Source organism: Phyllobates terribilis, unplaced genomic scaffold (assembly GCF_046119375.1).
Source record: "Phyllobates terribilis strain yellow unplaced genomic scaffold, ASM4611937v1 Scaffold_1__5_contigs__length_1240528914, whole genome shotgun sequence".
Taxonomy (NCBI): domain Eukaryota; kingdom Metazoa; phylum Chordata; class Amphibia; order Anura; family Dendrobatidae; genus Phyllobates; species Phyllobates terribilis.
The window spans coordinates 973708900-973726121 of NW_027362761.1; the positions used below are offsets into that span (position 1 = coordinate 973708900).

General features: G+C 46.4%; 1 protein-coding gene across 1 annotated transcript in view; it reads right to left on the reverse strand.

Annotated features, from left to right (window-relative positions):
• Nucleotides 1-17222, reverse strand: part of PRIMPOL (primase and DNA directed polymerase) — a 90041-nt gene that overhangs the window by 17923 nt on the left and 54896 nt on the right. The window contains exon 6 of the mRNA XM_073642663.1: nt 8029-8268. Within this exon, the coding sequence (XP_073498764.1) occupies nt 8029-8268 (240 nt within the window). The remainder of the gene's footprint in view (nt 1-8028; nt 8269-17222) is intronic.

The window sequence follows — 17222 nt, forward strand, 5'->3', positions numbered from 1 at the left end:
CAACAAACTGCATGGTACAATTTCTTCTGTTACCCTTATGAAAATGCAAAATTGGGGGCTGAAAAACATTTTTGTGGGAAAAATGTGAAAATTGTATTTTTACGGCTCAATGTTATAAACTTCTGTGAAGCACCAGGGGGTTCAAGGTGCTCACCACACATCTAGATAAGTTCCCTGAGGGGTCTAGTTTCCAAAATGGGGTCACTTGTGGGGGGTTTCCACTGTTTAGGCACATCAGGGGCTGTCCAAACGCAACATGGCGTCCGCTAATTATTCAAGCAAATTTTACATTCAAAAAGTCAAATGGCGCTCCTTCTCTTCCGAGCCCTGCCGTGCTCCCAAACAGTGTTTTTTCCCCAAATATGGGGTATCTGCGTGCTCAGGGGAAATTGCACAACAAATTTTGGGGTCCATTTTTTCCTGTTACGTCTGCAAAAATAAAAAAAATTGGGTCTAAAGTAACATTTTTATGAAAAAAGTTAAATGTTCATTTTTTTCTTCCACATTCCAAAAATTCCTGTGAAGCACCTGAAGGGTTAATAAAGTTCTTGAATGTGGTTTTCAGCACCTTGAGGGGTGCAGTTTTTAGAATGGTGTCACTTTGAGGGGTCTTTATGACAGAAAATACCCAAAAGGGACTTCAAATGTGATGTGGTCCCTAAAAAAAATGGTTTTGTAAATTTTGTTGTAAAAATGAGAAATCGCTGGTCATCTTTTAACCCTTATAGCGCCCTAATTAAAAAAAAATTTTGGTTCCAAAATTGTGCCGATATAAAGTAGACATGTGGGAAATGTTATTTATTAACTATTTTGTGTGACATATCTCTCTGATTTAAGGGCATAAAAATTCAAATCTTGAAAATTGCAAAATTTTCGCCAAATTTCCATTTTTTCACAAATAAACGCAAGTGATAACGAATAAATTTTACCACTATAATGAAGTACAATATGTCACGAAAAAACAATCTCCGAATCAGCGGGATCCGTTGAAGCGTTCCAGAGTAATTATGTCATAAAGTGAAAGTGGTCATAACTGTAAAAATTGGCCCGGTCATTAACGTGCAAACCACCCTCGGGAGTAAAGGGGTTAAAAATTAGATATTGAGGGGGATTTAACAATGTGGATAAGTCAGTTTTGTGAGTTAAAAAAGTCACAAATTATGGCCATGTGTACAGAATAATGTGACTTCTTAAACTTTCAGCACCACTAACACCACTTTTATGAAAAAGTGGGCATTCCTAGCAAAAGGGGGTAAGGTCATCCTCAGCCCAAAAGATTAAAGTGTAAGCCAGAAAGTGGTGCAATTATAATACAGATCTAGGTCAGGTCACAGCTGGAGTAGATTTGAATCTCTGAAGCATGCACACCAAGCGATGCACCTAATTATTTTAGAGGATTGAGCCTCTTAATAAAGAGCATGTTGGCGTAAAATATGATGGATATATTATGATATGTGTAAAGTACATCCAGTTTTAAGAATTCTTCCCTCAGTGTTTATAAAGTTTCTAATGTAAAGCCGGATTTTGGTAAGAACTTACCTGTAAAATCCTTTTCAGCGAAGGAAGGAAGGGAGACACAGATTCTCTACTTCGTGGGTAGGCGGAGCCCCATAGGATAGTCACCTCAGATTGGAAAAAGACAACCGGCCCCTCCAGTATATAGGCTCCTCCTACTCCCATGTTCATCAGTCCGTACACAAGCTAAGGAAGAGCAGACCAACCAGCAGAACAACATATCCCCTTCTGAAATTTCAGAAATGAGAGAAAACAGGTTATGTAATAGAAACACACAGTCTTAGGCATACCCCATTGGACCTGACAACTCTGTAGAGCTGGCGAAACTGGAAGGAGAGCCGTAGAGCGCTAAACCCAGTCCAGAAGATCGACATCAGGAAGGAGACGCGCTGCATCTAGAAACACAAAAAAACACTTCTGCCCTGGGAGGGTGCTGTGTCTCCCTTCCTTCCTTCGCTGAAAAGGATTTTACAGGTAAGTTCTTACCAAAATCCGTCTTTCAGCAGCAGAAGGGAAGGAAGGGAGACACAGATTCTCTACTTCGTGGGACGTCCTAAAGCAGTACCTACTTAAGGGTGAGAAATAGAGGCAGAAGCTTCCATACCCCAAAACTTAGGCAAGAGCGCAAACCGCGCTAAATAACGGAAAACTAAGTAAAGGGATAACTTAAATTACCGCCGCCTGCAGGACCCTGCGTCCCAGGGCCGCATCGGCTGAAGCACTTACGTCCACCTTATAAAACTTAGTAAAGTTGTGAACGGAGCGCCAGGTGGCCGCCCGGCAGAGCTGCGCTGCCAAGGCCCCCTGACGAAAAGCCCACGATGAGCCAATGGCTCTCGTGGAATGAGCTTTAACTTTAACCGGACAAGGCTCGCCCTTGAGCCGGTACGCTTCCAGGATAGCTGAACGGATCCACCGAGCTATCGTGTCTTTGGAAGCACGTTGACCACGCCGACGACCTGCCGGAATTATAAAAAGAGAGTCCGACTTCCGAAAACCTTGAGTGATCGTTAGAACTTCAATGCCCGCACTAAGTCCAACGAGTGCAAGGCCCGCTCCCTTGGATTCTTAGGTCCTGGACAAAGAGAAGGCAACACAATGTCCTGATTAATGTGGAATTGTGACACTACCTTAGGCAAAAAATCTTCACGAGTACGAAGCACCACGCGATCCGGAAAAAATTCCAGAAAAGGAGGTGAGCAAGAAAGTGCTGCCAATTCCGATACCCTTCTCAAAGAGGCGACTGCCACCAAGAAGGCCTCCTTCCAAGAAAGTAGTGAAAGTTTAGCAGAATCCATAGGCTCAAAAGGCCTATGCTGAAGGGCTTCCAGGACTAGATTAAGCCGCCATGGAGCCACAACTGCCCTCCGTGCCGGAAACGGACGTGCGACTCCGCGAAAAAAAGAGCGCACATCCCTGCGAGAGGCAATAGCCTTCCTAAAAAGTGCGGAAAGAGCAGATACCTGTCCCCGCACTGTACTAACTGCCAAACCCCTGGCCAGACTAGATTGCAGAAAGGCCAAGAAGTTGGGGATGGAAAAAACCCTCGGGTTTCTTGAGGATCCAGAGCACCATGAATAGAAAGACTCCCAAGTTCTGTGATAAATCCTGGACGTAGCTGGACTCCGGGCCGCCCGCAAGGTAGCAATGACCTCGGGCGAAAAACCGCGATGGGTCAAGATCTCGGTCTCAAGAGCCACGCCGTCAAACGAAGGGACCTCCGGTCCGGATGACGAATGGGCCCCTGAGTGAGCAAGTCCGGGCGAAGGGGCAGCGGAAACGGAGGTGCCGCCTGAAGAGACACCAGTGTCGAATACCATGTCCTCCGCGGCCAGTCTGGTGCTATCAGAATTATTGATACCCTTTCGAGTTTGATCCGTCGGATCACCAGAGGTAGTAAGGATATCAGCGGAAACGCATAGATCAGCTTGAACTGACCCCACGGGGCCACTAGAGCATCCACCGCCACCGCCTCCGGGTCCCTGTACCTGGACATGAACGTCGGAACCCTGGCGTTCAGCCTGGATGCCATCAAGTCCACCTGAGGAGTCCCCCAACGGGAACACAGCAGAGAAAGCACTTCTGGATGGAGACTCCATTCCCCAGGGTCCACTTGCTCGCGACTGAGGAAGTCCGCCGAGATATTCAACACCCCTGGAATGTGAATTGCAGAGATTGCTGGAACTTTGGACTCGGCCCAGACCAGGATCCGAGAGACCTCCGACATGAGACTGGAACTCCTCGTCCCGCCTTGGTGGTTGATGTACGCGACAGCCGTAGCGTTGTCCGACTGGATCCGGACAGGTAGACCGCTCAATAAGACCGTCCAATGTTGGAGGCAGAGAAATATTGCTCTCAACTCCAAAATGTTGATCGGGAGAGACGACTCCTTTGGCGACCAGACTCCCTGAATCCAGAGGTTGTTCCAAACTCCCCCCCAGCCTGTCCGGCTGGCATCGGTTGTCACCACCGACCATCTCGGAGGAAGGAAGGATTTCCCCACGGATAGAGTCTCCGGACGTAACCACCATCCAAGAGATTCTAGCACCCTGCGGGAGATAATGACCGAGCGATCCAGAGAAGTTAGCGATCGATCCCAATGGGTCAGAATAAGGCTCTGGAGATCCCGGGAATGAAATTGTGCAAATGGTACTGCTTCCATAGTTGCCACCATTTGACCCAGAAGGCGCATGCATTCCCGAAGGGACATTGACAGCGCCGACCTCATAGCCTGGACCAGAAGACGAAGGTTCGTCTGTTTGACAGGAGGCAGGGACACAACTGCCCGAACAGTATCGAACTGCATCCCCAGGAAAAGAATGGACTGTGCTGGCTCCAATGACGATTTCTTCCAATTGATCAGCCACCCGAAGTCCATCAGGTACTGAAGGGAGAGATCGCGAGCCGCTATTGCCTCCTCCGCTGTGGGAGACACTATGAACAGGTCGTCCAGGTAGGGGAGGATCGTAACCCCCTGTCTTCGAAGAAGCGCCATGAGAGGAGCCAGAATTTTTGTAAAAACCCTGGGAGCTGAGGCCAACCCGAAAGGCAGGGCCACAAACTGGTAATGGGTTTGACCTATAGCGAAACGCAAGAAACGCTGGTGAGCCCTGCCGATAGGGATATGGAAATAGGCGTCGCGGATGTCTATGGACACCAAGAAATCGTACTGCGACAGGGACGCTATCACCGATCGGAGAGACTCCATGCGGAACTTCCGTGTCCGGACGTAAATATTCAAATCCCTGAGATCCAGCACCGGACGAAACTTGTCCTCCTTTTTGGGGACCACAAAAAAGGTTGGTATAAAAACCCTTTCCCTGGTCTTCCGGAGGAACCTGAACCACCACACCCTGCTGTAGGAGAGAGTCGACCTCCTGAAACAGTGCGGCAGCCAGTCTTGGCACAGACGGAATGCCCGTCAGACGGAACCTGTCTGGAGGCAGCGAATGAAACTCTATGAAATAGCCTGCCGACATAACCAGTGTCACCCAGGCGTCTGCTATGTGGGATGCCCAGATCGACCCGAATTGTAGCAGACGACCTCCCACCCGAGAGCCCTCGGGGGGATCCCTGGCGTCAGTCAGCCTTAGCGGACTTTTTATCAACCTCCCGTCTGTCCTGACGGGACCGTTGCTTCGAAGGAGTACAAGATTTCTGGGCGGATCTGCCGGAGGATGAGGGACGACCCAATCTCCAAGAAGGCTGACTGAATCGTCCCCTGGCCCGAAAGGACCGAAGACCTCTGCCGGGCCCTGTCCTGCTGGCTGTGGATGCCACTGCCTTTTTCCCAGGCAGGGTAACATCCTTAGCTTTAGCTTTGGCAATTAGTTCCGAAAGATCTGAACCAAAGAGCTGACCGCCCTTATATGCCAGACTAAGCAATCCCTGTTTGGATACTGCATCGCCGGTCCACTGTTTAAGCCACAGAGCTCTTCTAATCGTGACTGCCGAAGCCTGAGCCCTGGACAGAATTGAAGCAGTGTCCAGTACTGCATCTCTGCCATAACACATAGCTTCTTCCATTCGCTTAAAAAGCTTTTCCACTTCTGAGCGCGAAGTCCCATCCTGCCACGCCGCACGCAGCTGATCCAACCACCGCAGAGAAGCCTCACCGGCCCACATGGCCCCCAAGGCCGCTCGGAAACCATGACCCGCGGCTTCATAGATGGATTTCGCCGCTGACTCCGATCTTCTGTCCAAAGGATCCTGAAGATTGGCTCTCCCTTTAACAGGAAGCAGGGAAGACTTGGTCAGCTGAGACAGAGATATATCCACCTCAGGAGAGGGAACCCAATTAGTAACCATCTCCTTGGCACAGGGATATAGGGCATCAAAAAAACGCGTTCCTCGGAAGCGTTTATCCGGACACTGACGCTCCTTCTCCACCACTTCGTTAAGTTCCTCATGCGCAGGTAATGTAGAACGAACACGGCGCGTCTTCTGATACAGACGGCCCGACCTAGACGGTCTTGTCGGCTCTTCAGACAGCTCTAATACTTCCCGCATGTCCTTAATAAGCCCATCTACGCGACCAGAAAGAGAAACAGAGCGATCCTGTTGATCCTCCTCTTCGGACTCAGAAATTTCATCAACCGAATCTGTTGGTGAATCCGAAGCCTCTGATGTGCTCTGCGAGGGAGACAACGCCACCATAGTCTTGCGGCGCTTTTTACCTCGTGGCATTGGGTGTGATCTAGCTGACACCCACTGTCCCAGGAGACTAGAGAGACTATCAATGGAGCGAGTGAGCCCGCTGGACGCCGGAGGGAGAAGCAGGGACCGCCAGCGCACGCTCAACCAAGCGCTTCCTGCCTAAGTAATGACGGCAGGAAGCCAGGAGACGCTAAGCCACGCCCCGCTAGGCCACGCCCCCCACCTTATTCAAACAACAAAAATGAGGGCAGAAAACTTCCTACCTCTATGAAGGCAGGAAGCAAGTCAATAAAAGCAAGAAAACGCGCCAATACAGGGAGCTTCCTGCCTCAATGAAGGCAGGAAGCAAAAACGAAAAAGCATGCGCAAATAAAAAATAAAAATTACTGGCCTCCGTCTCTGCTCCCCAGTAAAGGCAGCGTCTGAAATAGACAAGAAACACACAGGCAGTACACTTGCCGTAGCCATCAAAGATACTCTTTAGACCAAAGAGCACTTACCCGGATGAACGCCACAGGGATCCTCAGGGATGTGTGGCGCCATGGCCCTTTACTCCCCCCTATGGCGGAGCACGCAGGGACCCTCTCAGATGTGTGGTGTGCGCCTCCGCCAGGGAGCGCCCTGTAGCCCCCGGGGCCGGCAGGCATAAGTGGGAACCTCCTCAAGGGGTACACAGAGCTGCCAGGGGAGGGTCAGGGGTCTCAGCAGCGCCGAGACCCCCAGAGACCTCTAGACCACGGGGGGTCCAGGACTCGCTGGATATAAAATAACAACTCTTCTGAGGAGCTGCCGAAGCAGCGACTATCCTCTGAGACCTCAGATAAAAAGACTGATGAACATGGGAGTAGGAGGAGCCTATATACTGGAGGGGCCGGTCGTCTTTTTCCAATCTGAGGTGACTATCCTATGGGGCTCCGCCTACCCACGAAGTAGAGAATCTGTGTCTCCCTTCCTTCCCTTCTGCTGCTGAAATAGAATATTAACTTCAAAGCCCCTTTCTTCAAACTGGTTTACCAATTAGGAAAAACTGGTTTTATAATGTTGTGCAGAGACCCACTGCAAATACTGGCTCTCCTTCAGGAGAACACCACTCACTGAGCTCAGTGCAGGGCAGGGGCCCGCTCGCTGGAGCAAGTCATTCTCCTCTGCTCCTCAGCATGTGCAGTCGCTTCAAGCCAATGCAGACACTAATACAGAATTGTTGGTCAGATGGATTACAGCATGGGACAGTATATCGGACAGAAGAGTATAATGTGTTTTTTATTTTATTCTTCATTTTTACACTTGCTGGACACATGGGGGGGTACAATACAACTGTCAATATTGTCCCCTGCTGGTGCTGATCGCAGCGCCAGCAGGTGACAATGATGACAGATGCTTTTAGCACCCGGCGCTTGGGAACAGTGCTAACTGTACAACTAATTCCCAGGCACCGGTACGTGTGATCCTGATGCGGCACATGGTTGCCAAACAGGTAGACACTGACATCTCTGGCACTGGTTTTTACAGTCCCGGAAATATCTGGACATGTGAAAGAGACCTTACTGAAAGTGTGACTACCAGGAAGAAATTAACTTGCAGAAGCGGTCAGTTAGACATGTGGCTGAGCAGATTCAGCCACCGTTCAATACATAGTGAGTGACAGCTGTAAGCACTCTCGGCACTTTGACAACTCGATCTGCACAAATGCGCTGCAAAGCAAACTGCCAGTAAAAATGCTGGGGCGCACTTACAGCCTCTGCTCACTGTGCAGTGATACCTGCAGCCGCTCCGGAAGGAATAGAGTTCATTTAATTTAGCAGAAGATAAAAACAAAAAATTACACTGCTAATTCACATGAAAGAATCACATGCTTACCTAAATCAATAAAAAGCTGTATTCCACCATTTTTATCTTGCACAATCAAAGGGGATAGATCAACTTCCTGGTTGGCGGTACAAGGAAATTCAGTGGATACTTTCGGAGAACTTCTCCTTATGTTGTTGCCACAATGTTCAGCACAATCATTCATGGATCTTTCGCACAAAGAGGCTTTAGATGTAACCATGCATCCATTTACAGACAATACAGATCTTAAAGCAGCCTTGATAAAGTTGCCTGAGAAAATAATACAAAACAAAATACATAATTACATAAATCTGCAATGATGAGTCTGTAAAGGTCTGGGATACACCAGCAATGCTGAATTGTTGAGTGTCTGAACCCCACCAGAGACATACCGTATTTTTCGGACTATAAGACGCGCCGGACTATAAGACGCACTAGGGTTTTAGAGGAGGAAAATAATTTAAAAAATTTAAGCAAAAAATGTGGTCATGATGCACTTTTAAGGGGGAGGGGGTCTTTTGCTGACACAGGTATAGGGGTAATGTCCCCCAATTCTGACAATATCCCCCATCCTGGTATACAGCACAGACCAAAAGTTTGGACACGCCTTCTCATTTTAAGATTTTTGTGTATTTTCATGACTATGAAAATTGTACATTCACACTGAAGGCATCAAAACTATGAATTAACACATGTGGAATTATATACTTAACAAAAAAGTGTGAAACAACTGAAAATATGTCTTATATTCTAGGTTCTTCAAAATAGCCACCTTTTGCTTTGATGACTGCTTTGCACACTCTTGAGGAGCTTCTAGAGGTAGTCACCGGAAATGGTCTTCCAACAATCTTGAAGGAGTTCCCAGAGATGCTTAGCACTTGTTGGCCCTTTTGCCTTCACTCTGCGGTCCAGCTCACCCCAAACCATCTCGATTGGGTTCAGGTCTGGTGACTGTGGAGGCCAGGTCATCTGGCGTAGCACCCCATCACTCTCCTTCTTGGTCAAATAGCCCTTACACAGCCTGGAGGTGTGTTTGGGGTCATTGTCCTGTTGAAAAATAAATGATGGTCCAACTAAACGCAAACCGGATGGAATAGCATGCCGCTGCAAGATGCTGTGGTAGCCATGCTGATTCAGTATGCCTTTAATTTTGAATAAATCCCCAGTGTCACCAGCAAAGCACCACCACACCATTACACCTCCTCCTCCATGCTTCACGGTGGGAACCAGGCATGTAGAGTCCATCCGTTCACCTTTTCTGCGTCGCACAAAGACACGGTGGTTGGAACCAAAGATCTCAAATTTGGACTCCTCAGACCAAAGCACAGATTTCCACTGGTCTAATGTCCATTCCTTGTGTTCTTTATCCCAAACAAGTCTCTTCTGCTTGTTGCCTGTCCTTAGCATTGGTTTCCTAGCAGCTATTTTACCATGAAGGCCTGCTGCACAAAGTCTCCTCTTAACAGTTGTTGAAGAGATGTGTCTGCTGCTAGAACTCTGTGTGGCATTGACCTGGTCTCTAATCTGAGCTGCTGTTAACCTGCGATTTCTGAGGCTGGTGACTCGGATAAACTTATCCTCAGAAGCAGAGGTGACTCTTGGTCTTCCTTTCCTGGGGCGGTCCTCATGTGAGACAGTTTCTTTGTAGCGCTTGATGGTTTTTGCAACTGCACTTGGGGACACTTTCAAAGTTTTCCTAATTTTTCGCACTGACTGACCTTCATTTCTTAAAGTAATGATGGCTACTCGTTTTTCTTTACTTAGCTGATTTTTTCTTGCCATAATACAAATTGTAACAGGCTATTCAGTAGGACTATCAGCTGTGTATCCACCAGACTTCTGCACAACACAACTGATGGTCCCAACCCCATTTATAAGGCAAGAAATCCCACTTATTAAACCTGACAGGGCACACCTGTGAAGTGAAAACCATTTCCGGTGACTACCTCTTGAAGCTCATCAAGAGAATGCCAAGAGTGTGCAAAGCAGTCATCAAAGCAAAAGGTGGCTACTTTGAAGAACCTAGAATATAAGACATATTTTCAGTTGTTTCACACTTTTTTGTTAAGTATATAATTTCACATGTATTAATTCATAGTTTTGATGCCTTCAGTGTGAATGTACAATTTTCATAGTCATGAAAATACAGAAACATCTGTAAATGAGAAGGTGTGTCCAAACTTTTGGTCTGTACTGTGTATGCCCCCCCCCCTCCTTCCTTTAATACGTGGTCCCCATCCTGGTATGCCTGGCACCCCTCCATCCTGGTATGCATGGCACCCCTCATCCCCAATCCTGGAATACATGGCACCCCTCATCCTTATCCTGGTATGCATGGCACCCCTCATCCTTATCCTGGTATGCATGGCACCCCTCATCCTTATTCTGGCATGCATGGCACCCCTCATCCCTATCCTGGCATGCATGGCACCCCTCATCCCTATCCTGTTATGCATGGCACCCCTCATCCCTGTCCTGGTATGCATGGCACCCCTCATCCCTGTCCTGGTATGCATGGCACCCCTCATCCCTGTCCTGGTATGCATGGCCCCCCTCATCCCTGTCCTGGTATGCATGGCCCCCCTCATCCCTGTCCTGGTATGCATGGCCCCCTCATCTTTATCTTGTTATGCATGGCACCCCTAATCCCTGTCCTGGTATGCATGGCACCCCTCATCCCTATCCTGTTATGCATGGCACCCCTAATCCCTGTCCTGGTATGCATGGCACCCCTAATCCCCATCAAGATGCACATACAAAATCTACACTCCTACTCACCTCTCTTCTCTCCTCTAGCACTGCGTCCTGTCTGCCTGCACTGATCTCTCCATGTGAGCCCTGCATGACGTCACTGCCATGCGCGGCTCACATGGAGAGATCAGCTGCCGGAAGTCACTGCTCCCCATGCCGGGTCTGTGTGCGCGGGGAGCAGTGACTTCACTCTCCTTCATAGCCGGCACACAGCGGAGCCGCGCTGCGGCTGCTGCTGCCGGCTATCTCCTGTGCCCGCTCATTAAAGGGCATGAATATTCACCCATCTCCACTCCCATGGGCTGGCTGGCACACGCGATTCCAGCAGCAGCAGGAGCCGCGCTTCGCTCCGCTGTGTGCCGCTATTAAGGAACATGAATATTCAGTGCTCCCCACGCCCAATGGGCGTGGGGAGCGGTGAATATTAATTTTCTTTAGCAGCGGGGACAGTGTAGGCTGCAGCAGGTAGCTGCTGCCTCCTGTGCCCCGTTCTCATTTAAAGATTTTTCTGTATTTTCATGACTATGAAAATTGTACATTCACACTGAAGGCATCAAAACTATGAATTAACACATGTGGAATTATATACTTAACAAAAAAGTGTGAAACAATTGAAAATATGTCTTATATTCTAGGTTCTTCAAAGTAGCCACCTTTTGCTTTGATGACTGCTTTGCACACTCTTGGCATTCTCTTGATGAGCTTCAAGAGGTAGTCACCGGAAATGGTCTTCCAACAATCTTGAAGGAGTTCCCAGAGATGCTTAGCACTTGTTGGCCCTTTTGCCTTCACTCTGCGGTCCAGCTCATCCCAAACCATCTCGATTGGGTTCAGGTCTGGTGACTGTGGAGGCCAGGTCATCTGGCATAGCACCCCATCACTCTCCTTCTTGGTCAAATAGCCCTTACACAGCCTGGAGGTGTGTTTGGGGCCATTGTCCTGTTGAAAAATAAATGATGGTCCAACTAAACGCAAACCGGATGGAATAGCATGCCGCTGCAAGATGCTGTGGTAGCCATGCTGGTTCAGTATGCCTTCAATTTTGAATAAATCCCCAACAGTGCCACCAGCAAAGCACCCCTACACCATCACACCTCCTCCTCCATGCTTCACGGTGGGAACCAGGCATGTAGAGTCCATCCATTCACCTTTTCTGCATTGCACAAAGACACGGTGGTTGGAACCAAAGATCTAAAATTTGGACTCATCAGACCAAAGCACAGATTTCCACTGGTCTAATGTCCATTCATTGAGTTCTTTAGCCCAAACAAGTCTCTTCTGCTTGTTGCCTGTCCTTAGCAGTGGTTTCCTAGCAGCTATTTTACCATGAAGGCCTGCTGCACAAAGTCTCCTCTCAACAGTTTAATATATTTATTAATGATCTAGTGGAAGGGTTGCATAGTAAAATAGCAATATTTGCAGATGATACTAAACTTTGTAAAGTAGTGAATACAGATGAGGATAGGGCACAGCTACAGGAGGATTTAGATAAATTGGGGAGTTGGGCCAAAAAATGGCAAATGGGGTTGAATGCCGATAAATGTAAGGTCATGCACATGGGAAAGAAAAACAGCAGTCACCCATACATATTAAATGGGAAACCGTTGGGGAAATCTGACATGGAGAAGGACCTGGGCGTCTTGGTTAATAGCAAATTAAATTGGAGTGTCCAGTGTCAGGCAGCAGCTGCGAAGGCAAATAGAGTCATGGCATGCATCAGAAGAGGAATAGGGGCATATGATGAGAACATTGTTCTTCCTCTGTATAAAGCGCTGGTAAGGCCGCACTTAGAATATTGTGCACAGTTCTGGGCTCCGGGGCTCAGGAAAGACATATTGGAGCTAGAGAGGGTACAAAGGAGGGCGACTAAGGTAATAAAGGGAATGGAGGGACTAGAATACCCAGAGAGGTTGTCAAAATTAGGCCTATTTACGTTGGAAAAGAGAAGGCTTAGGGGAGACCTCATAAACTTGTATAAATACATCAGGGGGCAGTACAGAGATCTCTCCCATGACCTGTTTATACCAAGGATGGTGACAAAGACGAGGGGGCATACTATGCGTCTGGAGGAAAGGAGGTTCCTGCACCAGCATAGAAGGGGATTCTTTACGGTCAGAGCCGTGAGACTCTGGAACTCTCTGGGAGAGGAAGTGGTGATGTCCAACTCACTTAATGAGTTCAAGAGAGGCCTGGACGCCTTTCTTGAGAACAATAAAATTACATCTTATGCTTAGTTAATTAATCCAGGGATTTAATCTGACTGCCAGATTGGTGTCGGGAAGTGAATTTTTCCTCAATGATGTCAATTGGCCTATACCGCATGTTTTTTTTTTTGCCTTCCCCTGGATCAACGCTGCGGAATAGCTGCAGTGCACAAGAAATAGGCTGAACTGGATGGACGCTTGTCTTTTTTCGGCCTTATAAACTATGTAACTATGTAACAGTTGTTGAAGAGATGTGTCTGCTGCTAGAACTCTGTGTGGCATTGACCTGGTCTCTAATCTGAGCTGCTGTTAACCTGCGATTTCTGAGGCTGGTGACTCAGATAAACTTATCCTCAGAAGCAGAGGTGACTCTTGGTCTTACTTTCCTGGGGCGGTCCTCATGTGAGCCAGTTTCTTTGTAGCGCTTGATGGTTTTTGGAACTGCACTTGGGGGCACTTTCAAAGTTTTCCCAATTTTTCGAACAGACTGACCTTCATTTCTTAAAGTAATGATGGCCATTTGTTTTTCTTTACTTAGCGGCTTTTTTATTGCCATAATACAAATTCTAACAGTCTATTCAGTAGGACTATCAGCTGTGTATCCACCTGACTTCTGCACAACACAACTGATGGTCCCAACCCCATTTATAAGGCAAGAAATACCACTTATTAAACTTGACAGGGCACACCTGTGAAGTGAAAACCATTTCCGGTGACTACCTCTTGAAGCTCATCAAGAGAATGCTAAGAGTGTGCAAAGCAGTCATCAAAGCAAAAGGTGGCTACTTTGAAGAACCTAGAATATAAGACATATTTTCAGTTGTTTCACACTTTTTTGTTAAGTATATAATTCCACATGTGTTAATTCATAGTTTTGATGCCTTCAGTGTGAATGTACAATTTTCAAAGTCATGAAAATACAGAAAAATCTTTAAATGAGAAGGTGTGTCCAAACTTTTGATCTGTACTGTATATATATATTTTTTCCACTACTAAAATAATAAAAAAAAATTGACATGTTTGGTATCACTGTTATACTGATGAGCAGAATTACATTGCGAGGTCATTTTTGCCACAAAATATAGACTGTAAAAACAATTCTCATAAAATGTCAGAATTGCGGTTTGGTTTCTGTGCATGTGCCTCATGTGACTTAGGCCTATTTACCGTATTTTTCGGACCATAAGACGCACTTTCTTCCTCCAAAATATTGGAGGAAAATGGGGGGGTGCGTCTTATAGTCCGAATGTTGAGGGGGGTGTATGTATATGTATGTGTGTGTGTGTGTGTATATATATATATATATATATATATATATATATATATATATATATATATATATATATATATATATATATATACACACACACACACACACACACACACACACACACACACACACACACACACATACATATACATACACCCCCCTCAACATTCGGACTATAAGACGCACCCCCCCATTTTCCTCCAATATTTTGGAGGAAGAAAGTGCGTCTTATGGTCCGAAAAATACGGTAAATAGGCCTAAGTCACATGAGGCACATGCACAGAAACCAAACCGCAATTCTGACGTTTTAGGAGAATTGTTTTTACAGTCTATATTTTGTGGCAAAAATGACCTCGCAATGTAATTCTGCTCATCAGTATAACAGTGATACCAAACATGTCAATTTTTTTTTATTATTTTAGTAGTGGAAAAAATATATATATACAGTACAGACCAAAAGTTTGGACACACCTTCTCATTTAAAGATTTTTCTATATTTTCATGACTATGAAAATTGTACATTCACACTGAAGACATCAAAACTATGAATTAACACATGTGGAATTATATACTTAACAAAAAAGTGTGAAACAACTGAAAATATGTCTTATATTCTAGGATCTTCAAAGTAGCCACCTTTTGCTTTGATGACTGCTTTGCACACTCTTGGCATTCTCTTGATGAGCTTCAAGAGGTAGTCACCGGAAATGGTTTTCACTTCACAGGTGTGCCCTGTACGGTTTAATAAGTGGGATTTCTTGCCTTATAAATGGGGTTGGGACCATCAGTTGTGTTGTGCAGAAATCTGGTGGATACACAGCTGATAGTCCTACTGAATAGACTCTTAGAATTTGTATTATGGCAAGAAAAAAAGCAGCTAAGTAAAGAAAAACGAGTGCCCATCATTACTTTAAGAAATCATGGTCAGTCAGTCTGAAAAATTGGGAAAACTTTGAAAGTGTAACCAAATGCAGTTGCAAAAACCATCAAGCGCTACAAAGAAACTGGCTCACATGAGGACCGCCCCAGGAAAGGAAGACCAAGAGTCACCTCTGCTTCTGAGGATAAGTTTATCCGAGTCACCAGCCTCAGAGATCGCAGGTTAACAGCAGCTCAGATTAGAGACCAGGTCAATGCCACACAGAGTTCTAGCAGCAGACACAACTCTACAACAACTGTTAATAGGAGACTTTGTGCAGCAGGCCTTCATGGTAAAATAGCTGCTAGGAAACCACTGCTAAGGACAGGCAACAGGCAGAAGAGACTTGTTTGAGCTAAAGAAAACAAGGAATGGACATTAGACCAGTGTAAATCTGTGCTTTGGTCTAATGAGTCCAAATTTCAGATCTTTGGTTCCAACCACCATGTCTTTGTGCAATGCAGAAAAGGTGAACGGATGGACTCTACATGCCTGGTTCCCACCGTGAAGCATGGAGGAGGAGGTGTGATGGTGTGGGGGTGCTTTGCTGGTGACACTATTGGGGATTTATTCAAAATTGAAGGCATACTGAACCAGCATGGCTACCACAGCATCTTGCAGCGGCATGCTATTCCATCCGGTTTGCGTTTAGTTGGACCATCATTTATTTTTCAACAGGACAATGACCCCAAACACACCTCCAGGCTGTGTAAGGACTATTTGACCAAGAAGGAGAGTGATGGGGTTCTACGCCAGATGACCTGGCCTCCACAGTCACCAGACCTGAACCCAATCGAGATGGTTTGGGGTGAGCTGGACCGCAGAGTGAAGGCAAAAGGGCCAACAAGTGCTAAGCATCTCTGGGAACTCCTTCAAGATTGTTGGAAGACCATTTCCGGTGACTACCTCTTGAAGCTCATCAAGAGAATGCCAAGAGTGTGCAAAGCAGTCATCAAAGCAAAAGGTGGCTACTTTGAAGAACCTAGAATATAAGACATATTTTCAGTTGTTTCACACTTTTTTGTTAAGTATATAATTCCACATGTGTTAATTCATAGTTTTGATGCCTTCAGTGTGAATGTACATTTTCATAGTCATGAAAATACAGAAAAATCTTTAAATGAGAAGGTGTGTCCAAACTTTTGGTCTGTACTGTATATATATTTTTAGGCCGATGAAGTTGTGTGACGGCTTATTTTTTGTGGAACAAGACAACGTTTTTATTGATACCATTTTGGAATAGATATGACGTTTTGATCACTTGTTACAGCATTTATTGTGGTATTGCAGTGGCTAAAAAACAAACTGTAATTTTGTCATTCTTGAATTCTTTTTTTGTTTACAGTGCTATCAGGTTAATTATTTGTATATTTTGATTGGACATTTCTGAATGCGTTGATACCAAAACACCAAGGTTACTTACCGGTAGCCGGTTTTTCCTGAGCCCATGACAGCACACCTTGAGAGGATCCGCCCCACCAAGGACAGGAAACCGTCTGAAATAAAAGGGCGGTACCTCTCCCTCGCTTCAGTTGTTTACAGAGCATTGAGAGGACCTCCCTAAACAGGTTAGGCACATAACCAACACCACAATATACATATACACACCACCCCACACAGTGCACACCAGGGTGTGAGAAACATAGAAAAAATAAGGGGGGGAAACTACGGGTGCTGTCATGGGCTCAGGAAAAACCGGCTACCGGTAAGTAACCTTGGTGTTTTCCCCTCCCCCATGACAGCACACCTTGAGAGAATTTTGGAGAATTTATGAGCACCCTAGGGAGGGACCACCGCCTGAAGTACCCTTCTCCCAAAGGTGAGATCAGAAGAGGATAGATCCAACCGATAGTGCTTAAAGAAGGTGGATGGTGTAGACCAAGTAGCAGCCCTACATATCTGCTCGATCGAGACGTCTGCTCTCTCTGCCCAGGAGGTTGCAACGGCTCTGGTGGAATGAGCCCTCACATTGTCCGGGGCTGGAACCCCTGTGGACGTATAGGCTAAGCAAATGGCCTCCCTGAGCCACCTAGAGATGGTACCCTTGGACACCCCATGACCTTTCCTACACCCTTGAAAG